A 22,308-nucleotide genomic window follows, 5' to 3' on the forward strand; every position below is an offset into this window, starting at 1 on the left:
ATACATCTATAAAATATTTTCTTATGTTATGTTTGTTGTACACATTTAGTAAGGTTTTGAATGCAGGACTTTTACTTTAATTAAATAGTATTTTTACAGTGTGGTATTAGTACTTAAAGGATCTGAATACTTCCTCCACCACTGACCTTCGAATACTTATATTGCCTGATCTTTCATTTATGAAAAATATATTCCAAAATGACTGAATATGTGACAGTACCTGAATTGTAGCCCAACAATTCAATTTAAATTCCCCAGCCTCCTTTTCTCCTTTTAACTCCTTTTTTTGTTTGTTTACATTTAAAGAGTCACATTTTTACAAAAACTAAGGTTTCTATCCTTGAAAATAATTAATTTAAATTAAATTAACTAATTTAATTTCAAAGTAAAGGTAAGTACACCCCACCCTGTTTGTGCAGAGAAGCCCTCCTCCTCCTCCTCCTCCTCCTCCTCCTCCTCCTCCTCCTCCTCCTCATGCAGAGCCTCAGCTCCTCATGAATAATCAGGACTTTCTAACATCCTCCCCTTCCAGCACACGGTGGGGTTTCAGTCAGGGGGGAGACTGACAGGTGGACCGTCCGTGAGCCCCGTCTAATCTGGGAAAAAAGGACTTTTATCCTCTTCCTCCGGCCTGGGAAGACCATGGCTCTCTCCAGGATCTGTCGAGAGTCTTTGCTGGTGATTTTACTGCAAATCGTGCTAATTTGCTCGGCTCAGGTGAGAAGATAGGTGCTCTTTCTCTTCCTGTTGTATTCCTGTAGGTGCTTATAGCAAGTCTGTGGTGCTCAGTGAGGCATTTATAGAGCTTATTGCACTTTATCGTGTTTTATTCTCTATGTATCTGAATGATAAGCAGGTTTCTGTATGATCCTTAAAGATGAAAGTATATAAACTGTATTTGATGTTATTTTGAATCTCTTATGGTATCACATCAGTGATGACTGGACTTTATTGTGCCCTACTGTAGTTTTAGTGCATATTATATATTTCATATATATATTATATTATCCCCATGAAAACTCTCTGTGTTGCTTTAGTGAGGTATTTATAATTAAAAGCATTTTTATTAAATATTTTTGAATCCCGTAAACATTTTTTAGGGACTCAATCGTACTTTAATCTTTTTAGTTTTGGATTAACTTTTGTATTTTTTTACACATTGTTATTGTGAGCCTGTTTCAGTGTGGGGTGAATGTTTAAATGTATGCATTCAAAAACAGCATTATTTACAAAAGACTGCATTTATTTTCTGAAGTTTTTCTAAACTGTGGTCCAAACTGTGGTCCATTCCTCTCAGTGTTCACAACTGGCACCAACAAGGTCCAGTCAGCAGCAGTAATCCGAACACATGCAGTTACTTAGGCGGTATAACGGGAGTATAACGGGAAACCAGGTTTAGTTTCATGACCTTTCCCCTCACATCACCCAAACAATGAGGCTCTGTGTGAGCCCTCACAGCAGCAGCACTGGATGATATTTAGAGATGAATTTGAGATGAAAACTGATTTGTCTTTGTGTGTTTGTTCTACAGAGGGGCCCGGTCGGTCCCAGAGGCTCCCAGGGGCCGCTGGGAGTAGCAGGCTTTCCCGGTGTGGACGGAATTGATGTAAGTCTCCTTTTCAGTCATAAACTGCAGTTTTCAGCTGTGGATGGGTTCATTTCTGGGTGTTTTCCTGTATATGTACAGTGATGTTACACTTTCACAACTCTCAGATGAATCGACCTAACAAGTGTTAAAGAGCAAAACATGGCAGCTGTTATTATAACAAACAGTAAGGTCCTTTTTATTTTTCATTTCATTTAAAAAACTTGATAACAGAAAAAAAGTCTGTTTTCCTTAGTCCCTGAATCTACAGCAACAGGACCACAGCTGGAGGACCCCCCCCCCCCACACACACACACATGATGTTCAACTGTAGCTTAATCTTAACGATCACGCCCATCAAGGGACTGGCTGTTGGAAATGAGCTTTATACAGGCGTACATCAGACACTATCTCTGTAAAATAATAAATACATTCGCAGAAACATAGAAATGGACGTGACTGCAGTGTCCTCAATGTCCTGTGCAACAAGCAAACACATTCTTTAAATATATATTGATCATCATCTGAACATGTTCTTCATGTGTCTTCAGGGCGACAGAGGAGAAGACTCCACAGTGAACGGCGGACCAGTGAGTGGACTTTCATTTATCTTTGCATCCCCCCTTTAATAAACACAAATCATCAGAGTTAACGTGAGGGGAACTTCTGCTTCCAGGGGGCTGACGGGGATAACGGCAAAGACGGAGCTGCAGGAGCTGCAGGCCTTCCAGGCGCAGACGTGAGTGAACAACATGTTGGGGACAGGCTGGTCCACTGATCTTCTAGCAGATCTTTGAATCCTCCAGCTGCTTTGCCCCGGTGGAGCAGAGTCTCTGCAGGTTAAACTCCCCAACAAGAGGACGTATTGAACCTCTGTAAGATCTGAGCAGGTCAGATGTGCTGCTGTGTGAGCAGTTTGTCTTGGCTTCCACTGAGTGAAAGAAAAACGCTCCTTGAATAAATCAATCTGGCTATTTAGGGGAGAGTCTCGAGTCGCTTCCTGACAGAAACAGGGGTCTGTTTGTGTGAGATGGAGGGGTGTGCGGCGGGGGGGGGGGGATCGGCTGCCCAGAGAGCGCCCTACGCTGGGATGGGTGGAGCAGAATGGACTCAGTGTGTCGGCTGTCTGCTGTGGTGATGGTGCTGAGAACAGATTCAGAGCTTCATGTGGGTTGAAACTGAGAATTAGCACCAAAGGTTGGACCCAGTTGCACAATCACACTTTCAGGGAAGAGGTGGAGAAAGTTTCTACACCTACAGCAACATCAACAAGACCAGAATGCAATGCTGTGTGCTGCACAGAGACAGCTCTTCTCTCGTGTCGTTAAAATATACTTTTAAATATTTGGGCTGTCATTGGCTGGTGGAGGTTTCTTTGGTTTCCTTTGCCTGCTGATGCCTTTGACCAGGTGAAGAGACTTTTGGGGGTTATTTCTGGAGGAGGAGCTTATGAATGGAAGAATCTGAGTCTCAGCAGGAGGAGGAAGTTTGATAGAAGCATCAATCCAATCGTTCATCTCTTGGTTTTAAAGGGATAGTTCACCCCAAACTCAAAAATACGCATCTTCCCTCTCAGAGGATGAGAGTTGGAGATATCGGCCGGAGAGACGTCGGCCTTCTCGCGAACATAATGGACGGAGTTTGGCACTCAGAAGTTTTGCTTTAAGTTGCTGCTGACATGCCAGTTTAATGGTGACCTTGTCAGTCCCTAGCAGAATGAGATATGTAATGCTCCTCTGCAGGCAGGAACCTCTCAGATATGGTTTTAACTTCTCTCTCATGCAGACACAAACTAATGTGAAGTTATAAGACACAGAACTTAATGTTAGAATTTACATATTAACATCTATTTGCACACACACACACACACACACACACACACACACACACACACACACACACACACACACACACACACAGACACGTGTGATGAAGTCTTCTGGAAGGCTGCCTGGGTCACATGCAGGCTCATTAGAATATAACGACAGTGTGAGAAAAATAACGTTTTTCTTTTTACACTAAAGCCTCTAAACGTGTTCCAGTGGAAACACAAAATACAAGAATGAAAATGAGAATAATATTTCCCCTTGTCATCTTTGCAGGGACCCGTTGGACCTCCTGGAGATCCAGGCACAGCGGGACTGAACGGACCCAAAGTACGTTTATTATTTCTACATTTTAATTAATTAGTTTTTCTATGGAAATGTGAAATTCTCACACCCTGACAGCAGAGGTGGTGGGCAAATCTTTTTATAAGGCCTATATATTAATATATATACATATAAATATATATGTATATATATATATTTATATGTATATTGTTCTTCCCTGTTGATATTTCTGATTTCCGTTCTTGTTTGCTTCAGGGAGATGCCGGGACCCGTGGGCTCGCTGGAGAACCCGTAAGTAGAAATATTACCTGGATAATATTTAATGTATGTTTTAATGATACCCAGATTAAATGGATCAGTTGTGCAGAGTCTGTGTGAGAGTAAATGTTTGCTTCGTACGTAAATAAGGATAAAATCAAATGCAACAATATCATTTGTATTTGATTATGTAGATTATAAACTGATGTAATCTGTAGGAGAATTGTATCTTTGGTACATAATTATAAATAGAATACTGCAGTATGTGTCATCATGTGGCAAATGTTTGCTAAACTATGAATGTACCTTTGTCTGCACACTTTATAACATCAAATATAAAGGCTGCCTGTCTCTCTCTGAGCAGCATCACTGTGCTAACCACACTTTTCTTTATTGAGTTCTGTTGATCAGTGACTTCTCTCTCACAGGGCGTCGGACCCGATGGGCTGGATGTGAGTATATATACAATACAGAATATTACACTTTGTATATGACTGCTGGCAGAGATAAGCTCAGTCCAGGTTGGTGTCAGCAGGGATACAGAACATGCTGCTGATATTATTTTCATGACTCTAGTGGTGATACTGCAGGAGAGCGCGGTACAAACAAAAAGATATAAAGTCGAATTGAGAAGGAAACTTCACACAGCAGAAAGAAAACCACCTTTTATTGTAACTGTATCTTTTGAAAAACTTAATTTTCTTGAAACTGTGTGTCAGTATCGTAGACTGTATGTGCTCACTGTGACATCACCGACTGGTTTGTGGACTACTTCGGCATTTTGGCCGTCGCCATTTTGTTTTTTGGAACCAGAAGTGACACGAGAGGGGGGAGTTCTACTGAACAAGACATTCCATCAACCAAAAATGTTAAAATAAACGTTCACAAACTGAAAACACACAGTGAAAGGGTTAAAGTCTAAAGACGAAAACACAGACAACACCCTGGTAGAGACCTGTCAATCACAAGTTAGCCCCGCCCTAAAGCAGACCCTGCTTTATCTTCTATTTTACTCTAAATGTGACAATAATGTATAAAATTAACATCATGCTGTATGTCATAAGACTTAAAACTAGTGATTGAGACCAAAATATTTAGTGAGGCTATAAATGAAGCGAGTCATTTTCTCATAGACTTCTATACAATCAGCACGCAGTGCTCTCGCCCCCTGCTGGCCGCTATAAAGAATGCAGGTTTGAGGCACTTCCGCATTGGCTTCACTTTTCAGACCCGGAAGTATCTTGAAACAAGATTACAGCAGCGAGACAATGACACTTAATACTTTAATTGTTTAAAACTAAGATTTGATTTTTGGATTCAATAGTTGCAATACTTTTTTGTAAGTGTTCCTGCTTTGTTCCGATTATCATCATATTCACACGGTAACGTCCGTGTGCACAACTAACAGTGGTGCCACCCGTGCAACATAAAGTGATGAACACAAGGATGCATCAATTATTATAGTTGAATAATAGAATATACTTCTGAAATGGGTCATTTCATATTTTGATGTAACACTTTTGTGCTTTTACTGAAGTTAGGCTTTGAATGCAGGACTTTTGTTTGTCGCAGAGTATTTATACTCCGTAATATTACTACTTTTACTCAAGTAAAAGATCTGAATACTTCTTCCACCACTGAACACGGCTGCATTCATTAGAGTCACATCACGTAAACAGTAGGAGTGTCATATACTTAATAAAATATTATATCTTTATGTACAAAAGATGCATTTGTTGCAGTGTTTTAGAGGTTTTACTGCATCATATTGTTCATCACAAGTTCATGTTTTGCTGTTTGTTAACAGGGTATTCCGGGTACAGACGGGCTGCCGGGCGAACTGGGAAAAGTTGGACCATCTGTGAGTACACTTATACTTTTAGATATGGAAAGTTTGTCAAATATTAGCAATATATCTATTTCTAAATGTCCTTTTAGATAACAGGGCAGCTGCTGATGCTGCATCAAGATGTAAGTTTCATCTACGCTGTATTAATAAAGACGTTTGTTATCTCTCACAGGGAGTGAGAGGCAAGAGAGGTCAAGTGGGTCTCCCTGGTGCTGCTGGGCCTCGGGTAAATATCACAGCTTCTGTCTCCTCTGCTGACGAACACTGATTATTGAGGGCGACAGAAATGTATTATTTTACCTTTTTATTTTACACTGTTCATTAATGTGAAGGTCCGGGGGGGGCAATTTTGAAAGAAAATAACAATAAGCTGTTAATGTGTTTTTTTGTACGGTGAAAAAAAGAAAACCACCTACATTACTGATATAAAGTTTATTTAAGCTCAACACACATTGTTTTATTTTTCTAGGGTCTTCCAGGCGTGTATCAAGGCGAGGACCTGGTAAGTTTGATCCCAAAGTATTCATTTATATTAGCATATGGTAATTATCTGATTTAATGCTCTAAAGGAACTTTCTTTGGTCAAAATTCTATTATTGTGTTGTAATACTGGTGTGTTCAAGTGCTCGTAGAAAGCTCCGACATCTGAGACTCAACTAACTGATTTAAATCAAGATCTTCCAAATTCACTTCATCCTCTTAATTTCAGTAAGAAATCACTACATGTGTTGAAGCAGCTTCCTCCATACAGGGCTGACAACTCTGGAGCACATTACCAACTGATATTAAATGTATTTACAGATATAAAATCCTTCTCAACGAAGGTTACGTGCTGGCTAAAAGCAAACCAGAGCGGTTCCCATTGTTAGCACATTCACTGTAAACTACCGAGGTGTATTTGTACGTGTAATGCAGTACGTGTGTTGTGAGTATTTTATTGAACTTGTATATTTGTAGTGTACTGTGGCTTTATAATACTGAAACCACTCTGTACCTGTAAAAGAGATAATACATTAAAGTGCAGCACATTATTGTGATGCTTTGTTTTGGAACTTTCTTATCAAATTAAATTCAGTAAATAAAATCTCTGATGTAACGAGTCAATCCATAAAAACATTTGTTTTGCTCTTACTGCGAGCTCCAGGGGTCATGGGGGTCACTGGACAGTGGAGCCCCCTGCTGGCGGGGCTCTTCCATGACCTCAAATAGGCTGTTGTGTTTTTCAGTGTCCCAACGCCTGCCCCTCTGGTCTCAATGGACATTCTGGTCTCCCCGGCATGAAAGTGAGTGACGTTTCACTGATGCCGATATTATTATCTTCACTTTAGATGCTCAGGAACTCGTTTTATGGACAGAATGTAAAACGTGTTGTTACCTGTCTGTCTGTAGGGCCACAAAGGAGGTAAAGGTGAATCTGGTGAGCCCGGAAGACAAGGACACAAGGTAACATCATCTCACACCGTGTAGGATCTATTCCCGATAACATTTGGCTGCAGAGACTCTCATATGTAGTAAAACAAGTTCCAGGTTCTATGCCTCGTCGAGTAGAGCCGTACCAGGAAGTGGAAATGTGCCAAAAGAGTCTAGAGAATAAAACATGTCGCTGGTTAATAAGAATACTTTATATTATTTCTAAATATCACAGCATGACATAACTTCTCTTTCAGGGAGAGGAGGGCGAACAAGGACTGACCGGTGAAGTTGGAGCTCAAGGACTACCAGTAAAATATTTCACCTTTCTCTCTCCACATGCGTCAGAATAAGACGTCGCAGTCAAACATATTAACATCTCTGCTCTTCTCTCCGCTGAGTAATTTTAGGGTCCAGGTGGATCAAGAGGCCTCGCAGGAATATTTGGCTCCAAAGGTGACCGGGTAAGACGCCACACACACACACACACACACACACACACACACACACACACACACACACACACACACACACACACACACACACGCACAGTGTGTTCCTACAGACAGATTTAGAGTTTAAACTTCATACGATCATCATGTTTTAGCACCCGGCCTCCGTCAGATTCTGTTTTTACTGAGGAAATTAACAAAACGGCTGACTATCAATTATCCAATCAGGAGACAGCTCTTAAACCTCCATCAAATACATTTCAAAATAAAAGCTCATGAAAGAAGGCAACTAAATGTATTTTAAAATATTATCAATATATTTTTATTTATTGTGATTTGTTTCTTCTTTCTTTTATTTCTTTATAGTTAACAATTATAAACGTATCAGGATAAATAAACCATGTGACAAAACGTATAACTTGTAATGTAAATACCTGTTATAAAGGAATTTAAAATATTTGTTATTTTATTTTACAGGTTTAGCATGTAAACGTAATGTGACCAGATGCCTCGATTTATATCTTTTAATTAAAAAAATAATGTTAAAAATTCTTAAATGAATTCAACTTGTACTGACGACAACACATTCCCGTCTGCACAAACAGGGAGCTCGTGGAAAATCCGGAGATGGAGGTCCTCAGGGGATCCAGGGCGGCCCAGTGAGTCCCCATCTATGTCTCTCCTCTGTTGCCTCTTTGATATTTAGACATAAATAATAATAATAATAATAAAAACCTGACATTTTTCAGGGCGATTTGGGTCAAAGAGGAGCCATAGGTGAGCTCGGGCCAGTGGGAGTGCAGGTGAGTGACTCAGCAGCAGCTTGAAATACGTCAAACGACTTCCTGAAATCACTCAATGTGTGATTTGAGTTGTGTGTGTTATACTTTCCACTTGTTTCAGTTCCACTGTTTGTTTCTCTACAGGGTGATCGAGGTCCATCTGGAATCAGAGGAGTGCCAGGGCCAGAAGGAGATCCAGTGAGCATCTTACCAATCATTAAATAAATCCATAATAACTACAGTCCTGCTCACACACCCTTTCACACGCTGCTACATAACAACCACATTTTTCCTAAGTCATAACTTTTTTCCCACTTTTCTATCTTCCCATAATACAATGTTGTTGATTTTCAATATCCTATATTATTTGTTGTTTTCCCTCTTTTGTTCTGAGCACTTCCTTCATTTAAAGAGAGACATATTAGTGTAAAGATCTTTCTGCTCATCAGGGCCTCGCCGGTCCAGACGCCCGTGAGGGAATACCCGGTCTACCAGGATCCAAGGTAACGAATATCAAACAATTGTTTGAGAAGTGTGCTTGTAAACAGTCTGTGGTCTGAGTCCTTTAGCAAATCCCCCTGACACATTGTTTATTTTGTTTTTAGGGTATTACAGCGAAAAATGGGGCTCCAGGTGATGCCGGCCCACAAGGACTTCCTGTAAGTGTGACATCGGACACAGAAGCTTCTGATTCATCACTACCTGTGTGACATCTGTTGATGTTTGATACCTTTCTTCATGCAGGGTTTGCCAGGCACTTATGGCCAAAAAGGAGTCAGTGGTGCAGTGGTATGCTAATTTCTACACTAACTTAATAACACATATTTCCAATGCTACTACTTTTACTGATGGCCACATTTATTGTATGTTTTTGTCACCAGGGGAGCTCAGGTGATCCAGGTGTTGTAGGACTGATGGGCTCTCCAGGGAAACAAGTGAGTACAACAAAGTTATTTAATGTGTAAAAGCACATTAAACTACCGGACAAACACCAAGTCAGCCTCTGGATTTAATTGCTTTAAGTATTGGGGAAATTCCTCAATTTCAACAAGACAAAAATTGACATTTGTTTTTTCTCAAGGTCTGATAATTATATGATTTGATGTCTTCTTTTCTTCCAGGGCGAGCGTGGCGAGCAGGGAGAGGTGGGAGCGATGGGACCCAGAGGAGGACCGGTGAGTCAGCTGCGTATACATTTCACTCAAAGCTGCGGGAGACAGTTTGTCTCTCTGAGACAGGAAGTAGATTGTTAGTGGCACTTGTCACTCATCCTGGGCTGTGGTTGAAAAGTCAAAGAGATGTGGTTCTTTGTCGTTTCCTTGAAAACATCATGAGGTCAAAGAACGAGAATTCTTCGACTGCCCTGAACTAAAGGAGAGAAGAATGGAAGCATTGAAGCACCAGCTCTTATCATGGCACCACTTACTGTACATCCTTCTGGGATATTTCACTCAGTTAGGAACCTTGAGAAGCAAAAAAGACAATTCAACCACATCCCTGGTGTCACAAACGCCCCCAAGGCAGATCTGAACATCCACAGTGTTTCTAACCGAAGCCCTGACTTGCTGCTGTGTCCAGTAGCCCAACCATCACACACTCACAGGACATGGCACAATCCCCAGAATGCCTTGAATTACATTCCCGGCAGACTGTAAAACAAATGCACTAATAATGCAGAATACTCTTTGCAGTTAGTCATCATTGTTGAACGTATTGTCCCCTGTGTGAACCTGGTCAACATCTGATTGAAGGAGGTTAATAAGAACATTCAAACTGAGGACTGAGTGATTGTGCAACACTTCATTTATCCTTTGTTTCAAGATCAACACCAGGATAAACCAGATCACTGAGTTCTGCACATGAGTCATAAAGTCTAATGCCAGCCACAACACATACAGTTCAATGTTTTTCATCATGCATTTCGCAGATTTCCCACTTTTGCATCATCTAATATAATAAAAATACAATCTAGGTAACAAACACTGATGCCTGTTACTGTCCAGAAGGAAACATAGAAGCCATAAAAGACACTTTCTTCTTCACGGGGCAAAACTGTTTCAAAACGATTTCCTGGATAAAGTCTCTGAATCAAATTATTAACTTAGTCAATTAAAAATGAAGTAAAAAGTCAAGCTGCATTAGCAGATCTAATTGCATTAAACACATTTTTCATGCATTTAATTTTCTCTCTTCCAGGGTGGACGAGGAGAGCGAGGACCTGACGGGCCTCTAGGATCACCAGGAGCCAGGGTAAGAGCTGAGCGAGAGAATATCAGTTAACAGTTGTTGTTGCTGCTTTAAAGTGACAGCGGGACAAAGACAAACCTTCAACAACAGCTGGAAACAGAGATGAGCGTGAATAGTTAAGCTGTGTACACAATTAGGGAGAGGTTAGACCACAGTTGGAAAGATATCAGTCCACATGTGGCAGCAACACATAATAATATACACAACAGTTATGGTGGATGGTGAGACAAAGAAGACAAGGTGACGAAGACAAGACAATTATAAGAGGAAGTGCTCTGCATGAAAGGATGCGTTTTTAAACCAGGTGTAAATGCTTCTTTTTATGAAGTCACTATGTAGATAAAAGTCACATGTTTTAGTTGTTTTCTGTCTCCAAAACTATGATTATTGGCTTTCTTTCCATTTTGATTAAACAGAACAAACATTTACAAAAAACCCTCCCATCCCCAATAACACAACATCCTCGGTAAAAAAGAGAAACTCAATAAGCATAATATTAAAATATAAATTAGTAAGTAATTATAAAGGGGAAACAACAAACAAATCTGCAAAACATCTCTTTAATATATTGACTTAAGTCTGTGATTGTGTGAATATCTATTGTAGAGCAATTAAGAGAAATGAATCAGTTTACATTTACTGGAAACTCTTCAGGGTATACATGTAATAGATAAAAGCCACATGTTAATGCTTTGTGTCATATATGTAAGTCATCAGTCACATCCTTTGATGTGAAGTTACAACAAATAAAGATAACTAAATTTGACTCTAATCTGGAGCACAGCAAAGACCTTCTCAGAAAGTGTGTGGCCCCAGTAAAGAACCCTGTGGAACTCCAAACACGAGTTCTTAGTTGTTATCTTTCTGGTGAATTACGGTTTATGTTATGTTAAAACAAAAAGGCATCAAGAAAAAGACTGGGGATACATATAGATGTTCATGAAGTCAAGACAATGAACTAAATACACATTTGGATCAATAGCAAAGTATAATTCATTGCTAGTGATAAATAATTCTCAAACCTGCAGTCATCAATCCTGAAACGATTGTGTAAGAAAAAAATAATTTCTGAAGAACGTAAACACCAACTCTCTTTCATAAATATGAATTTATAAATTGTAATACATTATGATTGTCGTAAAAAACTTGGATCACGAAGTGAAGAAGAAGTTATTATTATCGTGATTAAGATTTTTGAGTTTATGCAAACAAACACAAGCGTTAAAAACGTTACTTTTTTGTAAGAACTAATTAAGCCTGAGAACAAAACAACAGGATTGTGGTAATACTGTTATGGTAGAAGATCAGACCATGAATAGATCACAAAACTGAAAGGTATATTTTGAGTAAGCTAAATTGAAAACATTATAATCTTCTACCTGATTGGGCCGAAGTGTTTAACCTCCCTGCTCAGCCCGGCGCCGCAAACCTCGACTCAAACTAAAAGATCAAAGCCCTGAAATACAAAGCGAGCAATCAGTGTTCATAAATACTATCTCATATCCTGAACGTACTCTTCAACACGAGGATCATTCACCAAGATAAACCTTGTATCTGGGAACCTTGTGCCATGCTTTTATTAAAGAGTGGCAAGTCTTTATGAACTTCTGTCCCTGCAGTTAAGTCTCTAATCCGCCGGTGAGCGGGCATGAATGGCCCCTTGTTACAGAAATCCGAAGGCCCAAAGGGGTTTCTCTGCAGCTCAGGGGATTCAGGGCAGGAAAGAAGCTGAGAAGCCCTGAAAGAACTCTCTGTTCCCCAGGAATGCCTGAAACCCCTCGGCCCACTGTACATCACAATCAGTACCCACACACACCCAGGAATATGTGAGGGAGGGTGGATGATTGGGAGGGAGGGGGGGTCTTCAGGTCCTTATGATGATGTGAAGCTGGAAATGTGGTCAGGTTTAGGTGGGGGCTTTTCTAAGCGTCTCACAGTCGGCCTTGTGTTATGATATGATGTGTATTAAACTGTTTGTGTGTGTTTGAACAGGGAGGCAAAGGGGACCCAGGCCTTCCCGGACTGCCTGGCCCTGCTGGCTATCGTGGGCAGAACGGCGACAGGGTAAGAGACACAAACTGACACGTGACGAACGCACAGAATACAAAAAGAAACGTCACCCCAAAAAACAAAAAATATATTTTTCCTATACAAATACAGATGTTTGAAGGAGATGTCTAATAGATATTAAAGAGGGAATTATCCTGTTTAACTTCTCTAACAAAATCTGTACATCAATCATACATTTGAAAAATCAACAGCAATCATGACCCGGTTACTGAAGATGACCCTGACACCTTGTTGTGAGCAGTTTCCTGGGGAGTGTGCATGTAGTTATGGACGAGAAGCTCTCCTGAGCTCACCTGTTTACATCTCCTCCACTTCCTTCAGTGTGGTGATACGGTTGGCGGGTGTAGTTCGGTAGAAAGAAAGTAGTTACTACAACTGCTCACAACGAGGTCTGTGGATTATCCTGAGTAACCGGGTCAGGATTTCTGGAAGGAGACGTTGCTGATGAGTTTTTCAAATGTATTTTTTTGCCGCTTTTTTGGCAACTAAATCAGAAGTCAATAGGTGCCAGTTAGATTAATGCATTTCTTCATTTATATAACATGAGTATATTTGCAAATGTAACCCAGATTATAGAAATACAGTCATACAGATGTTGTATTGTTAGTTTTGCTGATTAGAACTGTCTCGGGTTGAATTTGGGTGGAGGTGTGGTCATTTATAATCTACCCACTTTAAAGGGAAAATGAACAACACTTAAATGTAATTGAATTTTTAATATTAATCAGGCTCCTTTCTGATCAATATTCATAATTCAATACAGTTTTGTGAGGTTGTTTTCCAATTAAGAGCCTTGCATATGGTTTATCTTAAAGCAGCTATATTCAAGACTTTTATAATCAGATTATTTCCAGAATAATGTAGATTATGTGTTATATGTTTGAATAAACAGTAAGGACTAGATATGGACACACTAAGATAAATACAACATGAACCGTATGAGTAAAGCAGTTGTGAAAGGATAGTGATGAGTCTATACAGAGAGCTGTTACCTGAATCTTATAACCCCCGTTCACTTCCTGCTCAGCAACAAACAGCAGACACACACAGTTACAGACAAGATGGTGAACAAAGTGGAGCAGCTGAAATATATAATATATAGCAGCTAAAGGGACGATATCTTCCTCACGAGACAAACGGAGCTAAAAGACACAACTGTTTTATAACTCATATATAAGTTCATTAAATCAATTTAAAAGGATGTTAGTGTTGTGTCTCAACTTGTCTCTGCTGCCCCCAAGAGGCCAACATCTTTTTTAGAATTAGAATTAAATTAAATTAAATAACATTTTATTAAATAAAAAATAATTAATCTGAGCAATACCAAATATTGACAAAAAATATCTGCTGTTGTCAAGTTCAGTGTGACGAGCGCAAAATGGTGAAATGAGTCTCATTTCTAAAAAGTATAAAGTAAAAGTTCAATCAGATTGATCGGCTGCCACCATTGTACCCCTGAGCAAGGGACTTAACCCTAAGCTGCTCCAGAGAGACTGTCCCTGTAATTAGTTCAACGTAAGTTGCTCTGGATAAGAGCGTCTGCTGAATAACCTGTAAAAAAAAAGGATCAAATCTAGAATCAGAAATGAGCAATGAACAATTTTATTTATTATTTATTATTTATTATTTATTATTTATTATTATTATTATTATTATTATTATCTATTATTATTATTATTATTATTTATTATTTATTATTTATTATTTATTATTTATTATTTATTATTTATTATCTATTATTTATTATTTATTATTTATTATTTATTATTTATTATTTATTATCTATTATTTATTATTTATTATCTATTATCTATTATTTATTATTATTTAACTAAATATTTATAACATGTGACAAGGTCTTACTTATTATTATTATTATTATTATTATATTATTATTATTATTATTATTATTATTATTATTATTTCGACTATGAGAGCAGATTTTGTTGTAATATTATAATATTAAATAGTTTCAGATAATCAAATATTCATTTCTTTTTCCTCAGGGTGGAGTCGGTCTTGATGGTCCACAGGGAGACCAGGTATGTTTCCAAAATTGCAACACGTGCGATTAAAACTCAGATTACAGAGCGATGAGTTCGACTGCATTAACCGCCAAAAACAAGTCATGTGTTTTTATTCCAGGGAGGTGCAGGTGACGAAGGAACAGCAGGAGGTGTCGGGGAGCTGGTGAGTGCCGAACAACTGAAACTGCTTTTTTACTTTAGTAAACGTCTCCGAGGGAATAAATCAGTGTGAAACCACGAGAATGTGTCGTTGTGAGGATTTATACTTTTTGTAACAAAGTGAAATTATTAAGATGAAAAAACTCTAAATCTGAACGTACTGTTTACTTTTACTTTACTTACACTTATTCACGTATCGTTTCCTTTACAGGGGGATCAAGGAGAACTGGGAGAGAAAGGATCGGTATGTTCACTGAAACAAAGCATCGCAACCAAATCACAACACAGCTGGTATAATTCTCATTATTGTTTATGTCCTGCAACTGTTTAAGGAGTTCAAGTGACTCTAGATGACAACAAATAAACATAAAATGACTACACAGAGACACACAATAACTACAAAAAGGGGGAAAAACACTATAAAGAGACACAAAAATACTTCAAAGAGACACAAAAAGACTATAAAGAGACAGAAAATGACTACAAAAGAGACACAAAAAGACTACAAAGAGACACACAATGACTACAAAGAGACACAAAAAGACTACAAAGAGACACAAAATGACTACAAAAGAGACACACAATGACTACAAAGAGACACAAAAAGACTACAAAGAGACACAAAAAGACTACAAAGAGACACAAAATGACTACAAAGAGACACAAAATGACTACAAAGAGACACAAAAAGACTACAAAGAGACACAAAAAGACTACAAAGAGACACAAAAAGACTACAAAAAGACTACAAAGAGACCCAGAAAGACTACAAAGAGACACAAAAAGACAAAGTTTTGCTCCTACGTAGGAGAGGTGGTGGAGCATATTGCATGTATGTGCAGAGCCCATTGTCTCATAACCCGTCCATGTTTGAGACTTTGCTGCCGTGCCCCTGATCTCACGGTGGTCTAACAGAAGAAGGAATGAGATGTTTAGATTTGTTTCTCCACCTCTCATGTTGCATGTGTTGTAATAATCCTACATGTTAGTGTCTACCTCTTGTTCACAGACTGGCCCACCTGGAGAGACAGGAAATAAAGGACCTGAGGGCGGCCGAGGACAAGAGGGCAAAGAGGGCAAGCCGGGCCAACAGGGACCGCGGGGCATGCAGGGCGACATGGGGGTACCGGGCCTGCCGGGGTCGCAGGGACCAGCGGTGAGATGTTTTACCAGCTTATTGTTCAGCATGTTCCTAAAACTGAACGACACTTCTGGTTATTTCAAACCATCTAGTTCTGGGATAAGTAAGAAAATGAAATGTTCAGAATCATCTTTCAACAGGAAGGTTTCTGCAATGACAGAATGTTTTGGGAGGTTCTTTTACATTGAGCATTACTTTCATGGAATGAAATATATTTGATTTGCTGAGGCAACATCTCAGAGCCACGTTTGGATGTTTGCCGATAAAAGTGCATGAATTAATGGATTAATAACTTTCAACAATCTTTGTTTGTTCAGGGAAAATTGCTCACAGATACTCACATCAAACAAGTCTGCATGAGGGTAATGCAAGGTAAGTGTTTGTCACCTCCTTACCAAACTCTATTCCCTGTGTAGCAAGAAATGTAAGTTTAACAGGGACATTAATAGACATGTATGACCTTAAAGGGTCCCCTAAAATACAAAAAACACACATATTCTTACTAAATTGGTTTTAGTGGAGCAGCTCTGAGAAATGTTACCTGATGCAATGGAGGAAAATGGAATTTAATTTGTGGTGCTCAGTTTGGGAAAATGACATTTAACTTCAATGCTGCGTTCACAGACTCCTCAGATGAGAAGTTATTCTTCCGATATCGGTGTGTTCATGAGCTTTAAGTCGTAATGTGGAAACAGCATGGACGCTACATATAGATGTGTTGCAAGACTATTTTTATTTCTCAGTGTTTCCAGTATTTGACAACAAAGAGCAAAGGAAACAGATCAAGTCATGAAAGAGTTCCAAACCTTGGCAGACTTTCCGACTTGAGGGTGCGTTCAAGTGAAGTTTCCCAGACGTCAGAAAAAGATTAAGTATATGCCAATACATAATATGTGAAATGCAGTGTGGGAAAAATACCAGGATGTCGTACTGCATCTGGTCACATGATGCAGAATGCAAGTCGGCAAGCTTTCCTGGCTGTTCTGACCCACAGCGGATATATGAGCAAGAGGGTCAAATGTCAAGGGTAATGTTATGACGAAGGAGTATGTCCCAAGTGTCTGCATACTGCATGCAACAGTATGTACTTTGTAAGGGCAGCTGCAGTACTTAGTAGTAAAAACTAAAAGTATGGTAATTGGAACGCAGAGTTCGTGTTTTCGACTCTGCAAAATGTCATTCCTTGGCCCATGACACTTCTAACTAGTTTCATGAAAGTCGTAGACAAACCAAAAAGAAAACATTAAGTAAAAAGAGGTAAAATCAACATGTCTTCTCATAAAACAGTTTTACTTCCCTCTAAAAGCTGTGAACTGAATCTTTAAAGTTCCTCTGAATATAATATAAATATAGTGTCCTCTAATAAACATGTCCTCCTGTGTCACAGAGCAGCTGGCCCAGCTAGCAGCGAGCCTGAGCCGGCCGGAGTCGGGCATCTCTGGGATCCCCGGACCCCCCGGCCCGCCTGGACCTCAAGGCTCCTCCGGAGAGAACGGTTTCCCCGGACACACCGGATCACGAGGACTGCCCGGTCTGAAGGGTCCAGCTGGGCTGTTGGGTCGCAAAGGACACAAAGGTGAGAGTCAGATCAGCAGTTCTACGACCGTGTGCATATGAAATGACCCACAAAATGAATGTTTGTATAATAATTATCACTGTGACCTTGAATTCTTGAAACTGAGAAAAGTCTTGATGAACTGAAGTAAAAGCGGTCACAGCAACAGCAAAACGATCTGAAAACATGTGTTTACAAACTCTCACACGACTCGTGCAGTAAAATACAAGAAGAAGATCTGAGCTTGTGGAAGTCAAACCCTAATCATCTGCAAATCTTTTTACAAATTAATAGTCTAGATTGCAAGATTTTCTTCTGGCCGGTAGCTAAAGACGTTACGTTTCTTATTTTGTGTTAGTATTTATATCCAGTTTCTGGCCCACTCCCCCCTCAGGGATCAATCAGGTTCATGTTAATGAAGCAGCAGATGAGGTGCGAAGTCTGAGCTTGAACTGCAGCTAAATATGGCAACTTCAATTATGTGTATCCTCCTGGTGATGATTCTGTTTCCTGTGTGCAGGTGACCAGGGGGACAGAGGGGACAAAGGACCCACAACGAGAGGATCCAAAGGAGCGCCAGGTGCCCCCGGTCTACCAGGTAAATGACAAGCGTGATGAAGAAATCTGATTTTAGAACAAAATGTCCTCAATTTCTTCAGATTCTGGTCCATTTAAATCAAACACTGATTCAACTCAGTCGCATCGTACACATCACAGGGACAAATGTTATTATCTGCACCATATGATTCAAAATAAAAGTATTTTGTTTTATAAAAGTATAACATTTCCAACCAAACAAGGAAGAAAACATCCATTAATTTAAAGCTGTGGGATAATAATAATAATTATTATTATAATAATAATAATAATAATAATAATGATAATAATGATAATAATGATAATAATTATAATAATAATAATAATAATAATTATAATAATAATAATAATAATAATAATAATGATAATAATAATGATAATAATAATAATAATAATAATAATAATGATAATAATAATGATAATAATAATAATAATAATAATAATAATAATAATAATTATTATTATTATTATAATTATATAATAATTATATCATAACAATAATAATAATAATGATAATAATGATAATAATAATAATAATAATCATTATTATAATAATAATAATTATTATAATAATTATAATAATAACAATAATAATAATAGTGATAATAATAATAATAATAATAATAATAATGATAATAATGATAATAATGATGATGATAATAATAATAATAATAATAATAATAATAATAATAATATGATAATAATCATAATGATAATAATGATAATACTAATAATAATAATCAATAATAATAATGATAATAATAAAAATGATAATAATGATAATAATGATAATAATAATCATTAGTATAATAATAATAATAATAATAATAATACTGACAATATAATGATATTAATGATTGATGATAATAATAATTATAATAATTATAATAATTAAATAATAACAATAATAAAATGATAATAACAATAATAATAATGATAATAATCATCATCATTATTATAATAATAATAATAATAATATAATAAAATAACAATAATAATAATAATAATAATAATAATGATAATAATAAAATCATCATTATTATAATAATAATAATTAATAACAATAATAATAATAATAATAATAATAATAATAATAATAATAATAATGATAATAATAATGATAATGATAAAGCTTTATGATATCAACACATTTTACAGAAGCAGATATTCTTTACAAACCTGAGGAGGGAAGCTTTTGAATATCTTTGTGTTTCCACGTAGTTTTTGTGTTTCATTGCAGCACACACATTTCACACCACCCTGTGCTCAGGCATCACGGCTCCACATCTGTAGGAACAAAGACTAAATATAACATTTTCTTATTTAGTCTTTAAAGTGAGACACTGAGTTTTGAATTCTCAGTTCAACTCTTTTCTTTGTACTCTTCTCTCAGGTGAACCCGGTCGACCGGCTTACGGCAAAGAGGGTCGTGAAGGTCAGCGGGGACCCCGTGGTGTTTCCGGTGCATCCGGAGTTCCCGGGCCTCCCGGTCCCGCCGGCATGAACGGTTACTGTGAGTCGTCACAGTGCGTCCTGCCCATGATGGCGTCACCGGTTTCTGCAAAGGACTCCGGCATGAAGGGCCCCAGTGACATGTGAAGAGGAGCAGAGAACTGAAAGACAGGAGCAGTCGGCCCTCCATGGGAGTCCATGTTTGTCTGTTTTTATTTGGAAAGTAATTTTGTTCCCTTGAAGCCATCTTTGTGGTTATAAACTGACATGGAGGTGGACACTGAACAGCAAACATCCGCTTTTGAAACTGCTTTACATAAAAAGTTTCACTTTACCTCACTTTGCCATCTCTGTACTGTACAATTAGAGAAAAGAAGAACTTCCTGTTTGTACAAACCTACCAACACATTTCCAAACAAGACGAGTCTGAAAGTTCTTCTGTATGTTTCTGTAAATGTGTCAATACGCAGATTACACAGCTGGATGACGTACATTTTGTTTGTGAGCATCTTTGTTGTTGATCCACTTTAACCCCCGCTGTGCCTTCCCCTCTAACTTTAGGATATGTGTGATGATTTCTGTCATGACGTTGTTTTTGCTGGCGATGTGTGGAAACCTCTCCGGCAGGTTTATATGACTTCTTATTTATTATATCAAGGTTCAAGGTGACATCTTCGAGTTGTACAAAGGAGGAAATAAACACATTTTGATAACCTCGTGCATGTTTTGTATGGACGAGTCCGGACAGAAACAACCAGGACTGCGCTCAAAAGACTTCAAATTAAAACTGGATTATTATGATCAGCAGCTTTGAGACTTCTTCCTACAAAACGAAACCTGAAGATAAAACATTTTTAATGCCAATATGAGGAGTTTTTAGACTTAGACAATTTTCTCTCCATTCAAGTATTAAATATTCCTCATGAGGTTTTATGCAACATATTTGTTTATGGTGTAATAATTTAATACAACAGCAGTTAGCTTCTCAAAGTTTCAGTGCATCACATTTTAATTAATTTACATATCCGAAATATAAAAAATAAAGAAAGTTAACGAGAAAAGAAAAGAACGACATTTTTAAGGACAATTTTATTATTTTCAATCTATTTGATCATTTACAGCAAATTGTAGGATTTATACTTTCCTCCTAATTAGCTCACAAAATATTTTTTTATTTGATACCAGAGCTTTATATATATATATATATATATATATATATATATATATATATATATATATATATATATATATATATATATATCTTATACCGTTTTATACCAGATGAATGCACGTGATTGTGCAATAGTTAAAAATGATGATTATTTTCTTCATCATTCACCTCTATAATTATATAACAGCTTTTAATCACAATCCTGTGGGCCCACCACTCATGGGAAAAAACGCTGGGGTCGGGTGCGCTGTCACACGGGTGGCAGTGATGGTCAGGGACCTCGACGGACCAGACCCGGGCAGCAGAGGCTGGCTCTGGTGACGTGGGGGAAGGAGCCGGAACTATTGTGGGAGGTGGAGCGCTACCAGATCTGATGGGGCCTCCCTGATCTAAACCCGAACGGCCGTTTGTTGTTGGACTTCTGTGGTAGTCATGGAATGGCCATAACAAACACCATGTTCGAACATAAGGATGCTCATAAGTGTACGTGGTACCAGAGCACCCTAGGCCAAAGGTCAATGATCGATTTTGTAATTGTATCATCTGATCTGAGGCCGCATGTTTTGGACACTCGGGTGAAGAGAGGGGCAGAGCTGTCGACTGATCACCATCTGGTGGTGAGTTGGATCAAGGGGTGGGGGAAGACTCTGGACAGACCTGGTAAACCCAAACGGGTAGTGCGGGTGAACTGGGAACGTCTGGATGAAGCCCCTGTCCTGGGGATCTTTAACTCACATCCTCCGGCGGAGCTTTTCAGACATCCCTGTGGAGGTTGGGGGCATTGAACCTGAGTGGGCGATGTTCAAAACCTCTATTGCTGAAGCTGCGGTGATGAGCTGTGGTCTCAAGGTCTTAGGTGCCTCCAGGGGCGGTAACCCTCTAACACCGTGGTGGACCCCGGTGGTCAGGGAAGCCGTCCGACTGAAGGAGTCCTTCTGGGTTATGTTATCCGGGAGGACTCCGGAAACAGTTGCAGGGTATCGAAGGACTAGAAGGGCGGCAGCTTCTGCCGTGTCAGAGGCAAATCAGCGGGTGTGGGAGAAGTTCGGAGAAGCTATGGAGAAGGACTTTCGGTCGGCACCAAGGTGCTTCTGGAAAACCATCCGGCACCTCAGGAGGGGGAAGCGAGGAACCATCCAAGTGTACAGCAAGGGTGGGACCCTGCTGACTTCAACTGAGAAGGTTATCGGCTGAGAAGGTTATCGGCCGCTGGAAGGAGCACTTTGAGGAACTCCTGAATCCGACTAACACGCCCTCTATGGTTGAGGCAGAGCTGGAAGCTGATGGGGGATCATCGTCAATTTCCCTGATGGAAGTCACTGAGGTAGTCAAACAACTCCACAGTGGCAAAGCCGCAGGGGTTGAAGAGATCCATCCAGAAATGCTGAAGGCTTTGGGTGTATATCGAGGCGTAGTCGTGGAGGAGAGGGGTTGCAGTTCGG

The 22,308-nt window shown here is 38.8% G+C and overlaps 1 protein-coding gene across 1 annotated transcript; it reads left to right on the forward strand.

Moving 5' to 3' along the window:
* The first annotated feature begins 642 nt into the window (after window positions 1-642).
* On the forward strand, window positions 643-20,471 carry col9a1a (collagen, type IX, alpha 1a). The gene is made up of 32 exons (XM_029428350.1): window positions 643-717; window positions 1,532-1,606; window positions 2,137-2,175; window positions 2,262-2,324; window positions 3,688-3,741; window positions 3,952-3,987; window positions 4,383-4,406; window positions 5,762-5,815; window positions 5,976-6,029; window positions 6,273-6,305; window positions 7,030-7,086; window positions 7,193-7,246; window positions 7,471-7,524; window positions 7,624-7,677; window positions 8,271-8,324; window positions 8,415-8,468; window positions 8,592-8,645; window positions 8,897-8,950; window positions 9,053-9,106; window positions 9,192-9,236; window positions 9,329-9,382; window positions 9,569-9,622; window positions 10,644-10,697; window positions 12,687-12,758; window positions 14,771-14,806; window positions 14,910-14,954; window positions 15,162-15,194; window positions 15,960-16,106; window positions 16,409-16,463; window positions 17,479-17,667; window positions 18,167-18,244; window positions 19,637-20,471. The coding sequence occupies exons 1-32, from the start codon at window positions 643-645 to the stop codon at window positions 19,840-19,842; spliced, it is 2,064 nt and encodes a 687-aa protein (XP_029284210.1). The 3' UTR covers window positions 19,843-20,471.
* The last annotated feature ends 1,837 nt before the right edge of the window (window positions 20,472-22,308 follow it).

This window comes from Cottoperca gobio, unplaced genomic scaffold (genome assembly GCF_900634415.1).
Source record: "Cottoperca gobio unplaced genomic scaffold, fCotGob3.1 fCotGob3_70arrow_ctg1, whole genome shotgun sequence".
Classification (NCBI taxonomy): domain Eukaryota; kingdom Metazoa; phylum Chordata; class Actinopteri; order Perciformes; family Bovichtidae; genus Cottoperca; species Cottoperca gobio.

What these genes read in the sequence shown, in the direction of transcription:
- col9a1a (XM_029428350.1), top strand. Translation starts at nt 643, where the DNA reads ATGGCTCTCTCCAGGATCTGTCGAGAGTCTTTGCTGGTGATTTTACTG. An exon ending in CGGGACTGAACGGACCCAAA is followed by an intron (nt 3,742 to 3,951) that starts GTACGTTTATTA and finishes TGTTTGCTTCAG; the next exon opens with GGAGATGCCGGGACCCGTGG. An exon ending in TGGGAAAAGTTGGACCATCT is followed by an intron (nt 5,816 to 5,975) that starts GTGAGTACACTT and finishes TATCTCTCACAG; the next exon opens with GGAGTGAGAGGCAAGAGAGG.